The sequence below is a fragment of the Nuphar pumila genome, chromosome 5 (assembly GCF_984573655.1).
Source record: "Nuphar pumila chromosome 5, dmNupPumi1.hap1.1, whole genome shotgun sequence".
NCBI classification, from domain to species: domain Eukaryota; kingdom Viridiplantae; phylum Streptophyta; class Magnoliopsida; order Nymphaeales; family Nymphaeaceae; genus Nuphar; species Nuphar pumila.
In genome coordinates this window covers 10,578,319-10,595,147 of record NC_143253.1, presented here as the reverse complement: position 1 = coordinate 10,595,147, position 16,829 = coordinate 10,578,319, and the positions used below count along the sequence as shown (strand labels likewise).

The window sequence follows — 16,829 nt, the reverse complement described above, 5'->3', positions numbered from 1 at the left end:
ATATGAGTCATGCGTATATATAGGATAAACATGTCGATACATAATTATTCATTTATTAATTGTTTAATTTGATTAATGTTTTCATAAAAAAATGTGAGATCTAACCAGTTTCTTATGTTTATTTAGATTAAATTATTTTGGTTATATACATAACTCATAAGGGATTGTGAGATGAAAGCAATTCCTTATGATCATTTAATTAATTGCAAGTATTTAGATTCAGTTTAGTTGAAAAGATTTCTTTGTGAAATGAAATATTTTGCGATCATGACATTTTGTCATCTCCTTCTGCATACAGCCGGTTAAAATGTTGGTGCCACCAACTCTCCATGACAGAGTAGATTGCATCTACCGTACATCAAACAAGATCATGGGGGTTGCACACACTTGTCTAGCAGGGTGTGTGTGAAGACACTCAAATGAAGAACACCATATCAAACCCCAGTGTTGGCATGATGTTATCCTTCATTTTCATTGGTCAGTCTCCGTGAAGCATGGGGGTGTCGGTGGGCTACCCATACAAAAAGAAAAGGTTGTTAGGGCCTGTGAGGATGTCCTAGTCAGCAATATTGAAGATGGCTTAGAAAGGTTGTATGGGCGTTTGTGTTGCGCACATCACTGATGTAAAGGTTATTTGATTGCTTTGACAAAACAATGCAGAGCAGTCTTATCTGGACACCACTGACCAGGCGAAAAAGGCGTCTTGGACAAGTTAAGTTTTTATCCCAGGTATTTTGCTCCATTTCTTTATATTTTTTTTTTTGGTTTTTTATCCAAGGTACTCTTAGCACCATTTTTCCATAGGGTGGAGTGGAACATTGGGGGACACGTAAAAGGTGTTCTGCTAGTCCTTTGCTCTAGGAATACGGCATGTCCGATGTTTGCATCAGGCACATGGGGTGCGAACAACAACGACTTGCGGATGCTACTGTCCCTGCAGATCCAAAAAGTTGAACACTGAAAGAATTCCATTTTGGAGGCTTAAAATTTTGATGGCTCCAAAAAAGAAATTTATGTGGACAGCCTTTGATAAGGGTAGGACCCATCAGTGTGGCTACAAAACAGTGGCCTTTTGTCCAATTTTAAGTGCCTAAAGTTTAGACAAGCATTGATTGGGCCATGACTTGTTCTTTTGTTGGAGAAAAAAAGAAAAAGACTCAATTTGACAACAAAGTGGTCCATCTTCGAGAGTCAATAATTATTCGACCCTTCTACATGAATATGATTGGTATTGGCGATGCAGTAATACAAGTAAAGACATTTGATAAGGGTTTTTTTTCTTTCCTTCTATTCCTCTCCATTTCACCACAACTTTTGAAAGCAATTAATAAAACTTGGGTCTTGACATCAGCTTCGTCATATCATATAATGTAACTGGGTCAAAACCATTTTTTATCACACCACTCTGCACATAACTAAGACTCATAACTAGTAAAGCAGACAAAGTTTTGGACCCTTAAGAGAAGCTGATCTGATCATAGACTGACTGCTTGTTAGGGTAGAAGAGCCCTCAATTCTGCTCTATACCATTAGGCTTCCTGTTCTCATTGAACAAAGCAAACACATAAGTCTCCAAACTCCCGGGCCTCTTTGGTGTACCTTGAGCCACATGTCTCACTAGTTTCTGGTTATATGTCTGTGCATTGGCGATTGTAGCGATGCGAACATCGCCTCCGCCAGCAGCTCTCGGAGACGACGATCGGTATGTTGGTACCACCAACCTTTTTCATGGCTGAGTAGACTGCATCTACCGTAGCATCAAACAGGCTTCTGTACCTCAGTTGGCTGTAAGGATCTGTGACCACGTTCTGGTCATCAACAGTGAAGAGGACATATAGGAGGCTGCTATGGCCCTGTTGTCCATATAGCTAAAGTAAGGGTACACGTTGACCATGAGTGGGGCCCCATTACTAGCTGGGAATTGGACGATGGGTCCCATGATTGGAGCTGATTGACCAGAAAATGAGCCTTGGGAAGGAGGGTAGGAATTGCCATGGACCACCATGGCAACCCTTGTGGACACCTTGATCTGGTCCTGGAGACCCGCAGCGCGTATGGCATTGAGCATGTTTTGCATGGTGGGTTCCACTGCTTGCACAATGAATGATGGTGATTGAAGTGACTATGGTAATTTCAAAAATGAAAAAAAAAATTATCAATTCATCTGATCTGTGGCTTGTCACTGACACGCATGCCAGTACGGAGACCACCAGTTAAATTCACCCACACACTGGTGAGGGTTGAATGTGGGACCAAAGAGTCAGCACCTTCTCCCCATGGGGGCTTCACTCGGGCAACCGGTGTGTGATGTCATCATTAGAAGCTGCGGACATGGCCATTGATCACCATTGGTTGGAGATTTGGCATTCCACGTGATGTGTTTTTTTTGAAAGGCAAGGTGGGGTTAGGCAGACCACTACCAGTTATACAACGATATCATTGGGTTTTGAACCTGCAACCTCCCAACACAAGGTGACGTGCACTGCTCCTACCAGACAAGCAGAGCTATTGGATTAAGACTAGCCACGAGGGTCCATCATTATTTTCCAGTTGTCAATTGGCGTTTTGAATCTTGGGTCTACTGGATTAAGACTAGCCACGATCAACCAGTACTCAATATAATTGCATGTATTTGGACCACAAGAACAGATACTTGGATCAGTTCAAAGATTCAAACTATTAGTTCACCTGACCTGGTTTAAGATGTCTAAGATAAACCAGACCGCGGTCTCAAGAAGATCCATGTATCGCCTGTGGTTTGTCACTTGACATGGGATGATCATGGTTCAAAACTCAAAAGGGGCACCCCTTGCCACAAGATCAAATCTGGGTGTACTTCCCGGTGGGTGGAGGGACCTTGAGTGATAACCTCGAATCTCTGAAGAGGACCGAGTGGGGAGAGAGCAGATCAAGTGATCTGTTGGCATCCTCACCGTCCACAATGTACACAAGGACCATGACCATGAGGCATGAGGCCCTCGTGGGATGAAGCAATGGACGGTGAAGATGTAAAATCACTTTCTTATAGTGGTGACTAACAATCCAATATTATCGTGTTACCAAATATTGCAGCAACATAAAGAGTGCGTTTTATATTCAGCTTCAAAGATGGTAAAATAGAAGAGAGAGAGAGAGGGAGGGGGGGGAGCGAGGGACAGGGAGAGACGTTGAGCCTTTATTCTTTCCAAAGAGAGAGAGAGAGAGAGTGGTAGTACAAATACCTGCACCGTTGGGCACTGCTAGTACGCCAAGAAGCAATGCCACCAACATGGCAACAAAACTAATCATTGTACGAGAAAAAAAGAAGAAAGAATTTCAAAATGATAAAGAGTAAGAAGTAGCAGAACTGCACTCGATGCTATAGGATCTTTGAGCAATCTTACACATATATATGTGTCCAACCTTTCGTGTCAATCCCTAAATGGTGAATTAAGTGAAGAGGTATACATGGATCAACCTCTAGGTTTCTATAAAGGTAAGTCAGACCGGTTAGTTTGCAAGTTAAAAAAGTTAATATATAGACTTAAACAAGCTTCTCGTCAATGATGTATGAAGTTTACCAAAGTCATTTTGACCTTTGAATTTACATAAAGCATCGTTGATCGATATGTATACCTCAAGATAAGTGGGAGTAAGTTCATAATTCTGGTACTTTATGTGGATGACATCTTACGTGTAACCAACGATAAGAATATGCTGACAGAAACCAAGCAATTTCTATAACTTCATTTGGAAATGAAAGACTGAAGAGAGTCTGCCTATGTTCTCGGGATTGAGATTCGTCGAGACAGGTCTAAAGGTGTTCTAAGTATCTCTCAGAAAGCTTATATTAATAAAGTTCTCAAAAGATATAGGATGAAACATTGTGCTCATACTACGACACCTATATTAAAAAAGGATAAATTGAGCCTTAAGGACTACCCACAGACTGAAGAAGAAAATGAACAGATGACCATGATACCATATGCATCAGTGGTCGGCAACTTGCAGTACGCTCAGACATGCACTCGCCCTAACATATCATTTGCAGTCGGGGTTCTGGGCAGATTTCAGTTGAATCCTAGTCTAGCTTATTGAAAGGTTGTAAAGAAAGTCATGTGTTATTTGCAAAGGACAAAAGACTATATGTTAACCTGAAGAAAGACAAACCACAAAATTATTGGCTACTCAGATGCAGATCTGGGAAGTTGTCCTGGCAATAGAAAGTCTACCACATGATACATATTTTTGCTAGTCGATGTTAAGAGAATGGGCTTTTTTGAAACCCTATAATCATGTACACTGACTTTTATGTGATCACATTTTGGTAATAAAGATATGATTCTCTCTTTTTTTCTTTTGTTGGTTATGCATCAAGTTTGCTCATAAAGTTTAAGAGTTTAGCATAACAACAAATTTGGACTGATAAAATAGACTTAAGACCTATCTACATGAACTTTCACATACTCGAGTCAAGTGGGAGAATGTTAAGAAATAAAGTGTCCTTTCGTATGTTCCTCTTCTCATGCATCATACCTTTTGTTATGATGCATGGTGACCCTTTAGAGGTATCCCTTGGATACCTATATATACCACTTGATGGGCAGTGGTGTGTGAGAAAAATTTGAAGGTTTACAGAGATCAGTCTCTACTCACCTACTGCTTGAAGGCTTGTACTCATCAACATGAGCAGTTCTATTGAGGAGATCGTCCATCTCTCACATCAGCGCAATGGCAAGGACATGTATGTGGCCATATCCCTTTAAATATATGTTATACACAATGTGTATGCTCCTCCGATTCTCCACACTATAATCATTCTAAAAATTTTCACTAACCTACCAGTGCCTTTGATAAAAAAGTATCATCAGCATAGAAAGAATGACTCCATTGAAATGTTCTAATAGCTGCAAGTATCGCGAGTCTGTCTCTTTCTGCCAACAACAATCTACTAGTAAGCCTCTCCATAACAATGAGAAAGAGATAAAGGCGAGAGTGGATCTTCCTTAGGAATCCCACGATTTCTCCAAAAAATCGCACTTGGCTCCCCATTTATAAGAACCACGGAGGAGGCAGTAGAAACAAGGTCATAATATGATCAATCCATTTATTAGTGAAACCAAAAAACACCAAAGAACTATGAAGAAAATCCAAGTCAATCCTATCACATGACCTAACAAGATCCGGCATGAAAAAGTGGGTCCTCTTTTTGTTAGTCTGCATGTAAGGATGCACACGAGCCGAGCTCAAGCAGAGCTTGGCATGTTTAAGCTATGCTCGCCCACGTAAAATGGTGGCTTGGCTCGAGCTCAACTAGTGTTGAGCTTGGTTCAGACCAAGCTCTGCTCGTTTAGTGGTTTAGGCACTGCAGTGAGAGTGCAACCCAAGGCTCAGAATTGGTCCGGACTCAGACAGAGAGTTTGATGGCGGAACCAGAGGGGCCAATGGAAGAAGTGGAATCAAGCGTACCCATGTCGAGAATGCACATCTTGGAACTCCAAACCATCATCTCTGACGCAAATGGCAACTACCTATATGAAGAAATCCCCTCAAACCCCACCTCCCTCGTCCACTCTTTCTCTCTAACCGTGGATTCTGGCAGGAAGATTGGTCTTCCTCACCATCAAGAAATGGTCGGATGCCCAATCGAGCTAGGACAATCAGAAGAAAGAGCCTCTTTGCCGCTAGAGAGAGAGAGAGAGAGAGAGAGAGGCGGGTGTGACGAGGCAGTGAGGGGGAGCCTAAGGCATGGCGGCGGGCCCGAGGTGTTTCTATTACTCGACACACCGTGTCCCTGAAAATCACAGATTATGAACCAATTTACTCGAATTATCATCTTTAAATCACGAGGTGACGACCTCTAAAATTTTAACCATGTGTTCTTTCGTATCTATACTCACACTTTAAATTTCAAGATAACTTCAAGAAATTGATCCAACGAAATAAAAGTGCATATACACATCAAGAGCAACATCAAAACAATTCCTACAAGGATTAAATCTGATGCATATAACAAAAATGCATCACCTAACATAATTATAAAGCCCAAATCCAATCATTTTTCAAAGACAAATGAGTTTGCTTTCTTCTACAAATCAAAACACTTTCTAAGAAAAAAAATCTTGGTTTTAAAATTTACTTAATCGCCTTTTGGATGAGCTAGAGAGAGACTTGTCACATGGATACGCCTAAAAGGACATGGGACACACTATTTTTGTGTAGTTTTCTATTAAAACTAGTATATAAAAGGACACGACATAGGCACAAGCTGAAGAATCCCTGAGAGAGAGAGAGAGAGCATTTATCTATTTATATTTCATGCTTTCAGTGTAGAGGCTCGGTTCCTGTGAGAGTTCGTCAAATCTAATTCTAAAATGGATCTAAAAATTTAGACTTGAACCTGACCCAATATAAGCTGGATTCAGGTTCCGGTTTATGTATAATGAAAATTGTAGACCCATATAGGTTGTCAAGTTTGGGTATTAAGTGAGCTGGGTATAGACATCTCGGGTGTTAATCAGGCAATTTTTAGACCAAGCCCTCGTTTGTTTCATCCAACTTGCACGGTAAAGTGTTGGGTTGCAACCCTCATGTAATCGTTTCCCACGATTAAGCAAACATGAAATCATTATGGTAGGAAAGTGTCATTGCTGTGACGAGTGGGCCTCAGTTATATTCAGACTCCTTATGTTTCAGTGATTCTACTATGAACCGCTGCTCTGTTCTGCATCTTCAACCACCTTTCTGTTTCTCTTTATTCCTCTGTTCTGTTTTTTCTTTGTGAATCAAATTCTTTTATAGCACTTGAAGAAAAATGTCGCGATTAAAAGGGAGAGTGAGCGTCAAAATATCGAATTTACTTTAGTAATTCTTTGCATTCAAAACTCATGTAAGCGATGCAAGACTAAGTCAGAATCTTTTTTTTTTTTTTATAAAAAAGACTAAGTCGACGTTTTTTTTGGAAAAAATCTAAGAAAACCATCTTTAAAAAAAAAGTCTAAGTCACCGTCTTTGTTTTTTGTTAAGTCTATTGGCGGGATTGACACGGAAGGTTTTGGCCAACATTACAATATATATATATGTGTGTGTGTGTGTAAGATTGCTCAAAGATCTCACAGCATCGAGTGCACTATCTGCTACTTACTCTTTTATCATTTTGAAATTCTTTCTTCTTTTCTCATACAATATGATTAGTTTTGTTGCGACGTTGGTGGCATTACTTCTTGGCCTGCTATTAGCAGTGCCCAACGGTGCAGGTATTTGTACTCACTCTCTCTCTCTCTCTCCTGTTTTACCAATTTTGAAACTGAATATAAAACGCATTTCCTTCTCTTTCATGTTGTTACAATATTTGGTAAGACGATAATATTGGATTGTTAGTCACCACTTTTTCCAACGTAAACACGTTGGCAGGCTTCCGGTTGGTAAAACCCTTTGGATGCTTTTGATTACCTTGGGATCTAGCCTGGGTTCAAATCCCATCACTTCCCTTTCTTTCAAGAAAGATTACCTTGGGAGGTGTTTAGCTAAAGATCTGAGGATCTCTAGTCCAAACCAACCCCCCTCTCGATCTGGTCCTAAAATCTGTCGGACTAAAACGAAGCCAAATCGCCTTAAAAAATGTCCTCTTTAGATTTATTTATTTTTTTGAATTACTCGAGTGCTTGATTTGCAACCTAGCAGCTGGGCTGGGTGTTTATGCATTTGAGATAGAAAGTGAGGTCCACTCTCCTTTGTAATTGCAACCTAGGGGTGGTAGCTGACAAATCCAGGAATTGGCAGCTGCTATCCTTGGGACTACCAGTTTTCAAACGGAGCGGCCAACTGATCTTCATCCACATGTTGCAAGAGCTTAATTAATTAAAAAGCTATCCTACACAATGACAAGGTTTTGTTTTTGTTTGTTGTTTCGAGTTAGATCAAGGAAAAAACCTCTCATCATCGACCGTACATTGACAGGCTATCAGATGACCTAATCATTTGTGGGCCAATGATAAACACCAACTCCTCAGTTAAAACTTTTACCTTAAGAACCTCAGCTTTTCTTCTGAAGTTTCAAAGAGAACCCATGTTTTCTTTTTCTTCTGAAGTTTCAACAGCCTAACTTTTTTATTTGAATCTGTCAGAGGGAGTTTCCCAGTTTGATCACTTGTAGATAAAAACATACTGAGACTGTCAACAGGTCGGGTACCCGATCCATCTATCAGGGTGTACCCGAACCCACCCAAATAACAATATGTCACGTCGGGTTTGGATTTGGGTTTTGCTGGGTTAGGAGAATGAAATCTCAAACCTGAATCCATATAATTTCAGAAGTTTACTTTTGTTTTTAATTATACAAATAAAACATTCGGGTTAGGTTAGGTACCTGACCGAAAACCTGAGGTTGATTATTTCATTAATTCTCTATTTGATCTAGCTTTTTTATTTTTATCACTACGATGCCATATCTATCAACTAAATATCAAGTTTTCCAAAAACAGCGAGTCCCTTTAATTTGAAAAGCCGGTTATCTTCTGCGCAGAAGCTCAGTCCGCCGGAGTATGCTACGGCATGATGGGTGACAACTTGCCGCCTCCGACAGAAGTCGTTGCGCTCCTGCAATCGAAGAACATCAAACGGGTCCGGCTCTACGCCCCTAACACAGAAGCCCTTCAGGCGCTGGGCAAATCGGGAATTGAAGTGAACCTCGGCACCCTGAACTCGGATATCCAGCACCTCGCATCCGACCCATCGTTCGCGGGCTCCTGGGTCGCGACGAACGTCCGGGCGTACCCGGACGTCCACATCCGGTACATCACCGTCGGCAACGAGGTCTTCCCCAATCCAGACGCCCAGTACGTGGGCCCGGCCATGCTGAACGTACACAAGGCCATTCTCGGGGCGGGTCTCCAGGATCAGATCAAGGTAACCACCGCGGTGCACTCGCGAGTCATCACGGGCTTCCCTCCCTCCAAAGGCGCCTTCGCTCAGGACGCCACATCCTTCATGGAGCCCATCGTGAAGATCCTGGCGAGCTTGGGGGGGCCACTCATGGTCAACGTGTACCCATACTTCGCCTACGTGGACAGCCCAAGCATCATCAAGCTTCCGTACGCCCTCTTTACCTTACCGGAAGCCGACGCCATCATAGACGGCCAACTCCGGTACCGTTGCCTATTCGACGCGATGGTCGACACTTTCTACTCGGCGATGGAGAGGGTCGGCGGCGGCGGCAGCGGCAGCATCCCCATCATCGTCTCGGAGAGCGGGTGGCCTTCTGCCGGTGGTGCCAGTCATGTCACCAACGTCGCCAACGCACAGACGTACAACCAGAACCTGGTGAACCATGTGGGTCAGGGCACCCCAAAGAGGCCTGGGACACCCCTGGAGACCTACGTGTTTGCCCTGTTCAATGAGAACAATAAACCTGGTTTAGAGACAGAGCGAAACTTTGGGCTCTTCTACCCCAACAAGCAGCCGGTGTACCAAGTCCGCTTCCCTTAATTAAGTTGAGAACCAAGGGGTTTAGTGCCTTGGTTGATGAGATCTGAGGGTTATGTTTAAGTTGAAGTATGTTGCATAATAATTCACCATGATAATGGTGATGATAGTGCTGATGTAATAATGAAGGATGTGGTCATCTGAAGAAATGTGAAGCAAACACTAAGATTTTCACGTAAATGGTCACTGTTCAAGTTTTTTTTGGTAAGCCCTTGGAGGGAGAGCGGATCGTATGATGAAACACCGGGTGACCCAACCGTTAATCTCCTCCCCCCCCCCCCCCCCTTCTCTGCCGTAGCTCAGTTCAAACGATGAAAAGGGTTCGAATCCAGAAGAGTTAAATACATGACCTGTAGAATCAAGAAGCAGTCAGAAATTGCATAACTTCCATCATGGATACAACCCATTTATACCCCTAGCTGGATCCAACGAGGAAATACATATACTAGAAGTCTAGAAGCAACAACAATGTACATATTTATGTGCCTTGGGCCTCATCACCATTGCACCCTCGTAAATTATAAGGACAAGTGCATACATTGTCATGAACAAAAACAAAGGCCCAAAGTTAAACAAAGTGCACAAGTTAATTAGAACTCATTAAATTCCTGACTTTTTTAGGTTGGAGAAGAAAGCACCAACATATTTTCTAGCCATCCAAAGTAGACCTTACAAAATAATCACTTTAATTTCAAATCTAGTTAAGGATACATTAATTATGGGATGCCAACCTGCACCGGACTATGGAAAATGTCGAAAAAGGATTGTTTTCATGCGGATGGCTAGGATCATATGTACGAATGGTTGAGAATAATGTGAACTAATCCTAGCCGTCTAAATGCATCTGTTTTGATGGCTAGGATTCAAATGCGATACCCAACATCGTATGTCGTAGCATACATTCCTTTTTCAGAGAAGATGGGATCCAAACAATGGACATGATCTGATCTTATATGCAACAGGATCTGTTCGTCGATGAGTTCATACCATCCCTGGGATCTCATTGTTGCCAGTTATTTTGATCAAATCTAACCTTGTAGATGCGCGTGTCAACTGCGACCAGCTTACTTCATACAAAGAAGCATGCTGCTTCACCATTCCGCGTACCAAACTCACAACCTTCTTCAGCCTCATAAACTCTATATAAATAACCATTTAAAAGTTAATTCAATCAAAACGGTCATAATCTTATAAGGACCTTAAAAAATAATCACTTTAATTTCAAATCTAGATAAGGATCCATTAATTATGGGATGCCAACCGGCACCGGACTATGGAAAATGTCGAAAAAGAATTGTACGTATTCATGCGGATGGCTAGGATCATATGTAAGAATGACCAAAAGTTAATTCAATCAAAGCTGTCACAATTTTATAAGGACATGTAAACGATAATTTCAGTTGTGTTTTGAAGCTTCAGGGAAACTACTTGTTCGTGAAAACTAATTTGATTTTGTGGTGAAAAGCATTGTTTAAAAAGACGTCGAGTCCACCCATTGACTTGGTTATAATTTACTAGGTCAACACAATGAATGAGCTGCAAATAAACAAAACTCCACCAAATCAGCGTACGCATGAATCATTTGAGTCCCATATATAAATATATAAAGTGGTAGCTGTTCAACCCTCAGGTGTGCAGCTACCAACGCAAACACAGTGGCTTGCGACCTTCATGGATGGCCAAAAATTATGCTAAAAACGCACTTTTTTGTGTGTTTTAGACCCTTTAAGAACGGTTTTGACCCTTTAAGAAGCTTCCGTACGCCCTCTTTACCTTACCGGAAGCCGACGCCGTCATAGACTGCCAACTCCGGTACCGTCGCCTATTCGACGCGATGGTCGACACTTTTTACTCGGCGATGGAGAGGGTCGGCGGCGGCAGCATCCCCATCATCGTCTCGGAGAGCGGGTGGCCTTCTGCCGGTGGTGCCAGTCATGTCACCAACGTCGCCAACGCACAGATGTACAACCAGAACGGCAGAACCTGGTGAACCATGTGGGTCAGGGCACCCCAAAGAGGCCTGGGACACCCCTCAAGACCTACGTGTTTGCCCTGTTCAATGAGAACAATAAACCTGGTTTAGAGACAGAGAAGAACTTTGGGCTCTTCCACGCCAACAAGCAGTCGGTGTACCAAGTCCACTTCCCCTAATTAAGTTGAGAACCAAGGGGTTTAGTGCCTTGGTTGATGAGATCTGAGGGTTGAAGTATGTTGCATAATAATTCGCCATGCTATCCTTGGGTTTTCAAACGGAGGGGCCAACTGATCTTCATCCACATGTTGCAAGAGCTTAATTAAAAAGCTATTCTACACAATGACAAGGTTTTGTTTTTGTTTTTTTTCCAGTTAGATCAAGGAAAAACCCCTCAGCATCGACCGTAGGTTGACAGGCTATCAGATGACCTAAAGCATTTGTAGACTTAAAAGAAAAAAAGCTACATTTAGTTGTTGATGTCTTTGCGAACACAAGTTAAAGTGTTTGAGTCTCGTGACGAAAAAGATAACGAGAAATCATTTTTTTGTCTAACTGAGCTCAGACATCGAGTCCACTCATAGACTCAGTTATAATTTACTAGGTCAACCCAGTAGATGACCCGAACAAAACCCCACCAAATCAGCATACGCATGAGTCATTTGAGTCCCATATATAAATATATAAAGTGCAGCTACCAAGGCAAACTGGCTTGCGACCTTCATGGATGGCCAAAAAATAGGCTAAAGCGCACTTTTTGTGTGTTTTAGACCATTTAAGGATGGTTTTGACCGTCACTAAAGTTCCCAGCAGAAAATGGGACCTTTAGTGGCGGCCAAAATACTGCACTAAAGGCCCCAGCTGAAAACTGGACCTTTAGTGATAGTTTTTTACCTCGATGAAGGATCCATTTTTTGCTGGGACTTTTTGTGAAGGGTCTAAAACGCCTTTAGCAATTTTTTTTTGCATTTTTTTTATATATATCATTTGCATATTAAATATGTAAGAAACATATATAAATATATCTTATATATATTTTCTGCAAAATATAAAGTTGACATGTCACGCGTCAACACATCCTCGATTGTCACAAACCATTGAATTTTTAAACAATGGTGGAAAGGTCCGCTATATATGCCATTTTCTTGGAAGACAAGTTACTAACTAGTTTAGAGATATAATGACAAATTTGCACAAGATTTTGACTAATAGAGAAAGCTTATAATAAAAATACCAAGAAAACTAATGTGGCTAGTATTAAGATAAACTAATTTTGAAAAATGACCCTTCAGAACTTGTAAAATTAAGCATTTTCAGAAATGCCTCACAATTTACTGAAATACTCCCCATGTCCAAAATTCTCATTCTCGATTTTTAGGACATTTTTTACCCTATACAAACATCCTTTGATGTTAGGCACACACACATTTATTTATATATTTATTTGTGAACCTCTTGATGTTAGCATAAATATGTATTGAACTTCGTGACCTTTATCCAAATATATTACAAACCAGCTGAAATTATAAAAATATGCTATAAACCTCTTGAAGTTCGCTCAACTTCCTGACGTTCACACAAATATGTTGTGAACCTTCAAATATGTTTGTGTGGACCTCCCAACATTCGCGAACCTTCAAATAAGGTTAAAATCACAAAGAAGATTAGCAACATATTTGTGTAAACATAAGGAGGTTCACAACATATATGTGCGAATGTCAGGAGGTTCACACAAATATATTGCAAATCTCCTAAGTGATTTTGACCATATTTAAAGGTTTTCAACCTATTTGTGCAAACGAATGTGAGAGGAGGTTCACATGTGAACATCAAAGTTGGTTCAAATATGTGAACGTTTGCATACAAACATCAAAGAAGGTTCACAAAGTGTAAAATGTTTTTTAAAAAATTAAAAATCAGAATTTTGGACATAGGAAAGATTTGGGCAAATTGTGAGACATTCTTTAAAACACACCATTTTACAAGTACAGTACAATTATTTTTCAAACTAATTTCATATGGACATATTGAAACCATTCATGACACATTTGCTAGTGTTATGACAACTATGAGGACAACCTGACTCAATTTGATTCACAAATCAGGCTATATTTGCGAGCCTTGAAAGAGAGGTTGTGTAGTGGTTTCTGCCATGCCCTCACAACACTCTTGTTGTTTGAGAGCAGTGGCATTGCGGAAACAACGCTTTGGGTCAGGCTCAGTACCACATTTCACGAGAGGATGTTTTTGGCAACTCAATCTCTCAACATCACGTTGGCAAAACAATAGTTTGGCAACACTGAAACCATGTTTCCATCCCATTGCATGGCTCTCAAACATAGCCTAAATCTTATTCTACACCCAAATTCTAGACCAAAATTGATGTTTTAATCAAATTAAATAATCTAAGGCAACTTCAACAAAGATAGATCAAAATTGATGTTTTCCGTCAACTCACCATATAATACCCACTCATTTCTCATACCATGAGACGTTCTTAAGTGACGCAGTTTGAGCATGGCAATGCATGCAATAGAGAGCCAAAACACCTTGGAATAGAAATTGAATGATGCAAGAGTCCATTCTTATCAAATCAAACATGTGGAACACATTTGTAATGTCAGAGTGGAGGCAAACAGGAAAAATAACCCTCCTAAAGCCCCTTAGGCAGCGATAGGCACGAATCGGTGTAGGCAGCTACTCCCAAATATATATATATATATATATATATGAGCACATGCTAAATGAGGTTTTTATGTTTTCTGGTGATTTTTTCACAATTCTAACTAAGGATATTGAAGTGTTCAAGATTGGTTCGGTCTTGTGGCGAGCCAGGTAGAAGTGATAAGATTATACCACTAAACCCATTTTTTGCAAACCAAATAGTTCAATCATATATTTTACATATACTATCTAAAATAAATTTTTTTACTACCTAACACGATTGTACAAGTCGAGCCGATTCGAGCACCTTATGTTGTTGTTCAGCTTGCCGTACCTATTTTACGAGTTTGAACGAGCTTTTTACAAGCCGAGCCACGAGCAGCCCACTTGTTTCTCAGCCCTAGTTTTAACCATTTAGATGTGTTCAACATGGCCGATTTGCTAAGAATTGACACATCGTTCATGCTTTTTCACTGGAAAAATGATATTTGGAGGCTAAAAAATTTATGAAGATTTTTGGGCGTTGATCTTTCAAACTTTATAAAAACACATACATGTGTTCAAATCAAATACTACAAGAGCTTATCCCTATAAAGTCAAGGACATTGTCAAAATTTTTAAAAATAATACAAAAAATTCCTGAAAAACCCATTTAGCACGTTATAGTCAGGCATGATGACCTATGGCCCAGTCGTATCAGGTCCATTACATTATGGGCCAGGCTAAGGTAAAAAAACCTTGGTCCATAGTGGGCAGGTGGGAGATTGGGCATAATTACTACGAGCATGCTTCGACGTAAGCCTTGATGAGGAACCCTTGTTCTCGGTCGATTCTAGTTTATACATCTGAGATGGAAAGTGAGGTCCTCTCTCCTTAGTATTTGCACTAAAGAATGAAATTGATAACCACCACCTCCTCCACAGAGGAATGTTTCCTATCAAAAAGTATACTTTTTAGAAAATCTTTCTCAGCTAAAAAGTTTCTCTCCTTTGGAAGGGTCAGAAAATCAGTAGGGTTTTTTCATTTTGCATCACTTTTCCTACATCTTTCTTGCTTCCAAATGTGCCCTAGAGCCTCAGCTTATGATTGATTTTTCAAAGAGATCCCCCATATTTTGTGAAAGGTTCAGCAGACTAACTTTTACTGATAGCTGAGACCAGTCCACGTTCCCAATGAAAATATGGACTAATCCTAACAGTTGGTTGGACGACAAAGGATCAACACAGATAGATCATATATTATATGTCATAAGATGGGATCAGTATTATAAAACAGATGCGGCTGACCTGCCATCTAATGGGTCTAAAGTAGGAGTGTCAACGGGTCGGGTTTGGTTCGGACCCAGGTAGAACCAGACTTGGCCCAATTTTCGTGTATGGTATGGATCCGGACCCAAGTCTAATCAGACCCACCAAAAGAGAAACCATACTTGGACCCGATAAGAACTATATGAACCAGACTCGGGCCATATATATATATATATATATATATATATATATATATATATATATATATATATATATATATATATATATATATATATATATATATATATACCTCGTAAAACAATATTTTTTTTGTCATTTTTACATTAAAATTTTGTGAGACTTAATCAGAACTCGGGTCGGTCCAGGGTCTGGTATAAACTATACCGGGGTCCATGTACTAATCAGACCTTTGGGTCCAGACCCTATAGGGTTTTGTTCGGGTTAGGTCTGGGTAAACCCGACCCATTGACACCCTTAATCTAAAGTAGATAAACGCGTTGGGTTTACAAACCATAAGATGGGGCAGCACTGTCCCAGATTCAGCGATGCACTTTGGGCCGATTATGGATCCAGTAATCAAAGCAATTACTTTTCAAGGCAGTCGCTTCCTCTAGATTTGGAAGCTTATGCCATTCTCAAAACACAGAAGTTAGATAAGCATGCACGAGAACATAACTTTCCAACTACAAAACTTGCTAATCTGAAAACGATTTAACGGCAAACAGGGATGTAATCGGCTCACATTCGGATCGGATGTCGTCAATACCAAATCTGACTAATCACATATTGCCTAAACAGATTCAGATTCGAACCTGGGTTTATCCTGGATTAACCCTTGCCGGTCATCAATTTGTCTTAGGATTGATGTCATTTACATACCAGATAATCCATGAAGTCCCGGCCCAATAATCGGTACAACCCCTTCATTAAATGTATCAGTGTTTGGGTCAGATATGATCCAGATAAGCTTGACATACGAACTTGGTCTATGCAAAGGTGTTAACATCGTCAAATTAACATGAAGAATGAGGTGAAAGTAAATGCACCTCATGGGTGAGGTACACGTTTTGCTGAAAATTCTTGCATGAACCAAAGGAAGGAAATGAAGGCCTTTACTTAGGAGACCCACAAGTTGAAGCTAAGGATTTCATATTATATATGCGTATTTGTGAAGTTACGATGTTTGAGTTTAATAGTATGTTTGCAAATATGATTATGCAATCTTCATGACATCTGCAAAAAAACGTGTGGATTTTGATTTTGTGATAGCCTACCAGATGAGCGAGTTTTGTCCGTTTTGGACATGCAAAGGGTAAAAAGGTTCTAACAAATCTATCTATTTGTGATTTTGGGCATGGGGGCAGATTTCAGAAATTATACTTTTTACACCAATGAGTTCACGAGTAAGGAGGGTTTTTTTCTTAGTTATCCCAAAAGAAAAGAAACATTAATCTTTTTGTGCC

At 40.5% G+C, this 16,829-nt stretch overlaps 1 protein-coding gene and 1 pseudogene across 1 annotated transcript; one reads left to right on the top strand and one right to left on the bottom strand.

Annotated features, from left to right (window-relative positions):
* Positions 1 to 1,456: 1,456 nt before the first annotated feature.
* Positions 1,457 to 2,077, bottom strand: LOC149836753 (glucan endo-1,3-beta-glucosidase pseudogene; annotated as a pseudogene).
* Positions 2,078 to 7,080: 5,003 nt separating this feature from the next.
* LOC149836752 (glucan endo-1,3-beta-glucosidase-like) lies at positions 7,081 to 9,642 on the top strand. The gene is made up of 2 exons (XM_090005557.1): positions 7,081 to 7,235; positions 8,504 to 9,642. Exons 1-2 carry the CDS (start codon positions 7,166 to 7,168, stop codon positions 9,463 to 9,465), a joined length of 1,032 nt encoding a protein of 343 aa, XP_089861683.1. The 5' UTR covers positions 7,081 to 7,165; the 3' UTR covers positions 9,466 to 9,642.
* Positions 9,643 to 16,829: the final 7,187 nt, after the last annotated feature.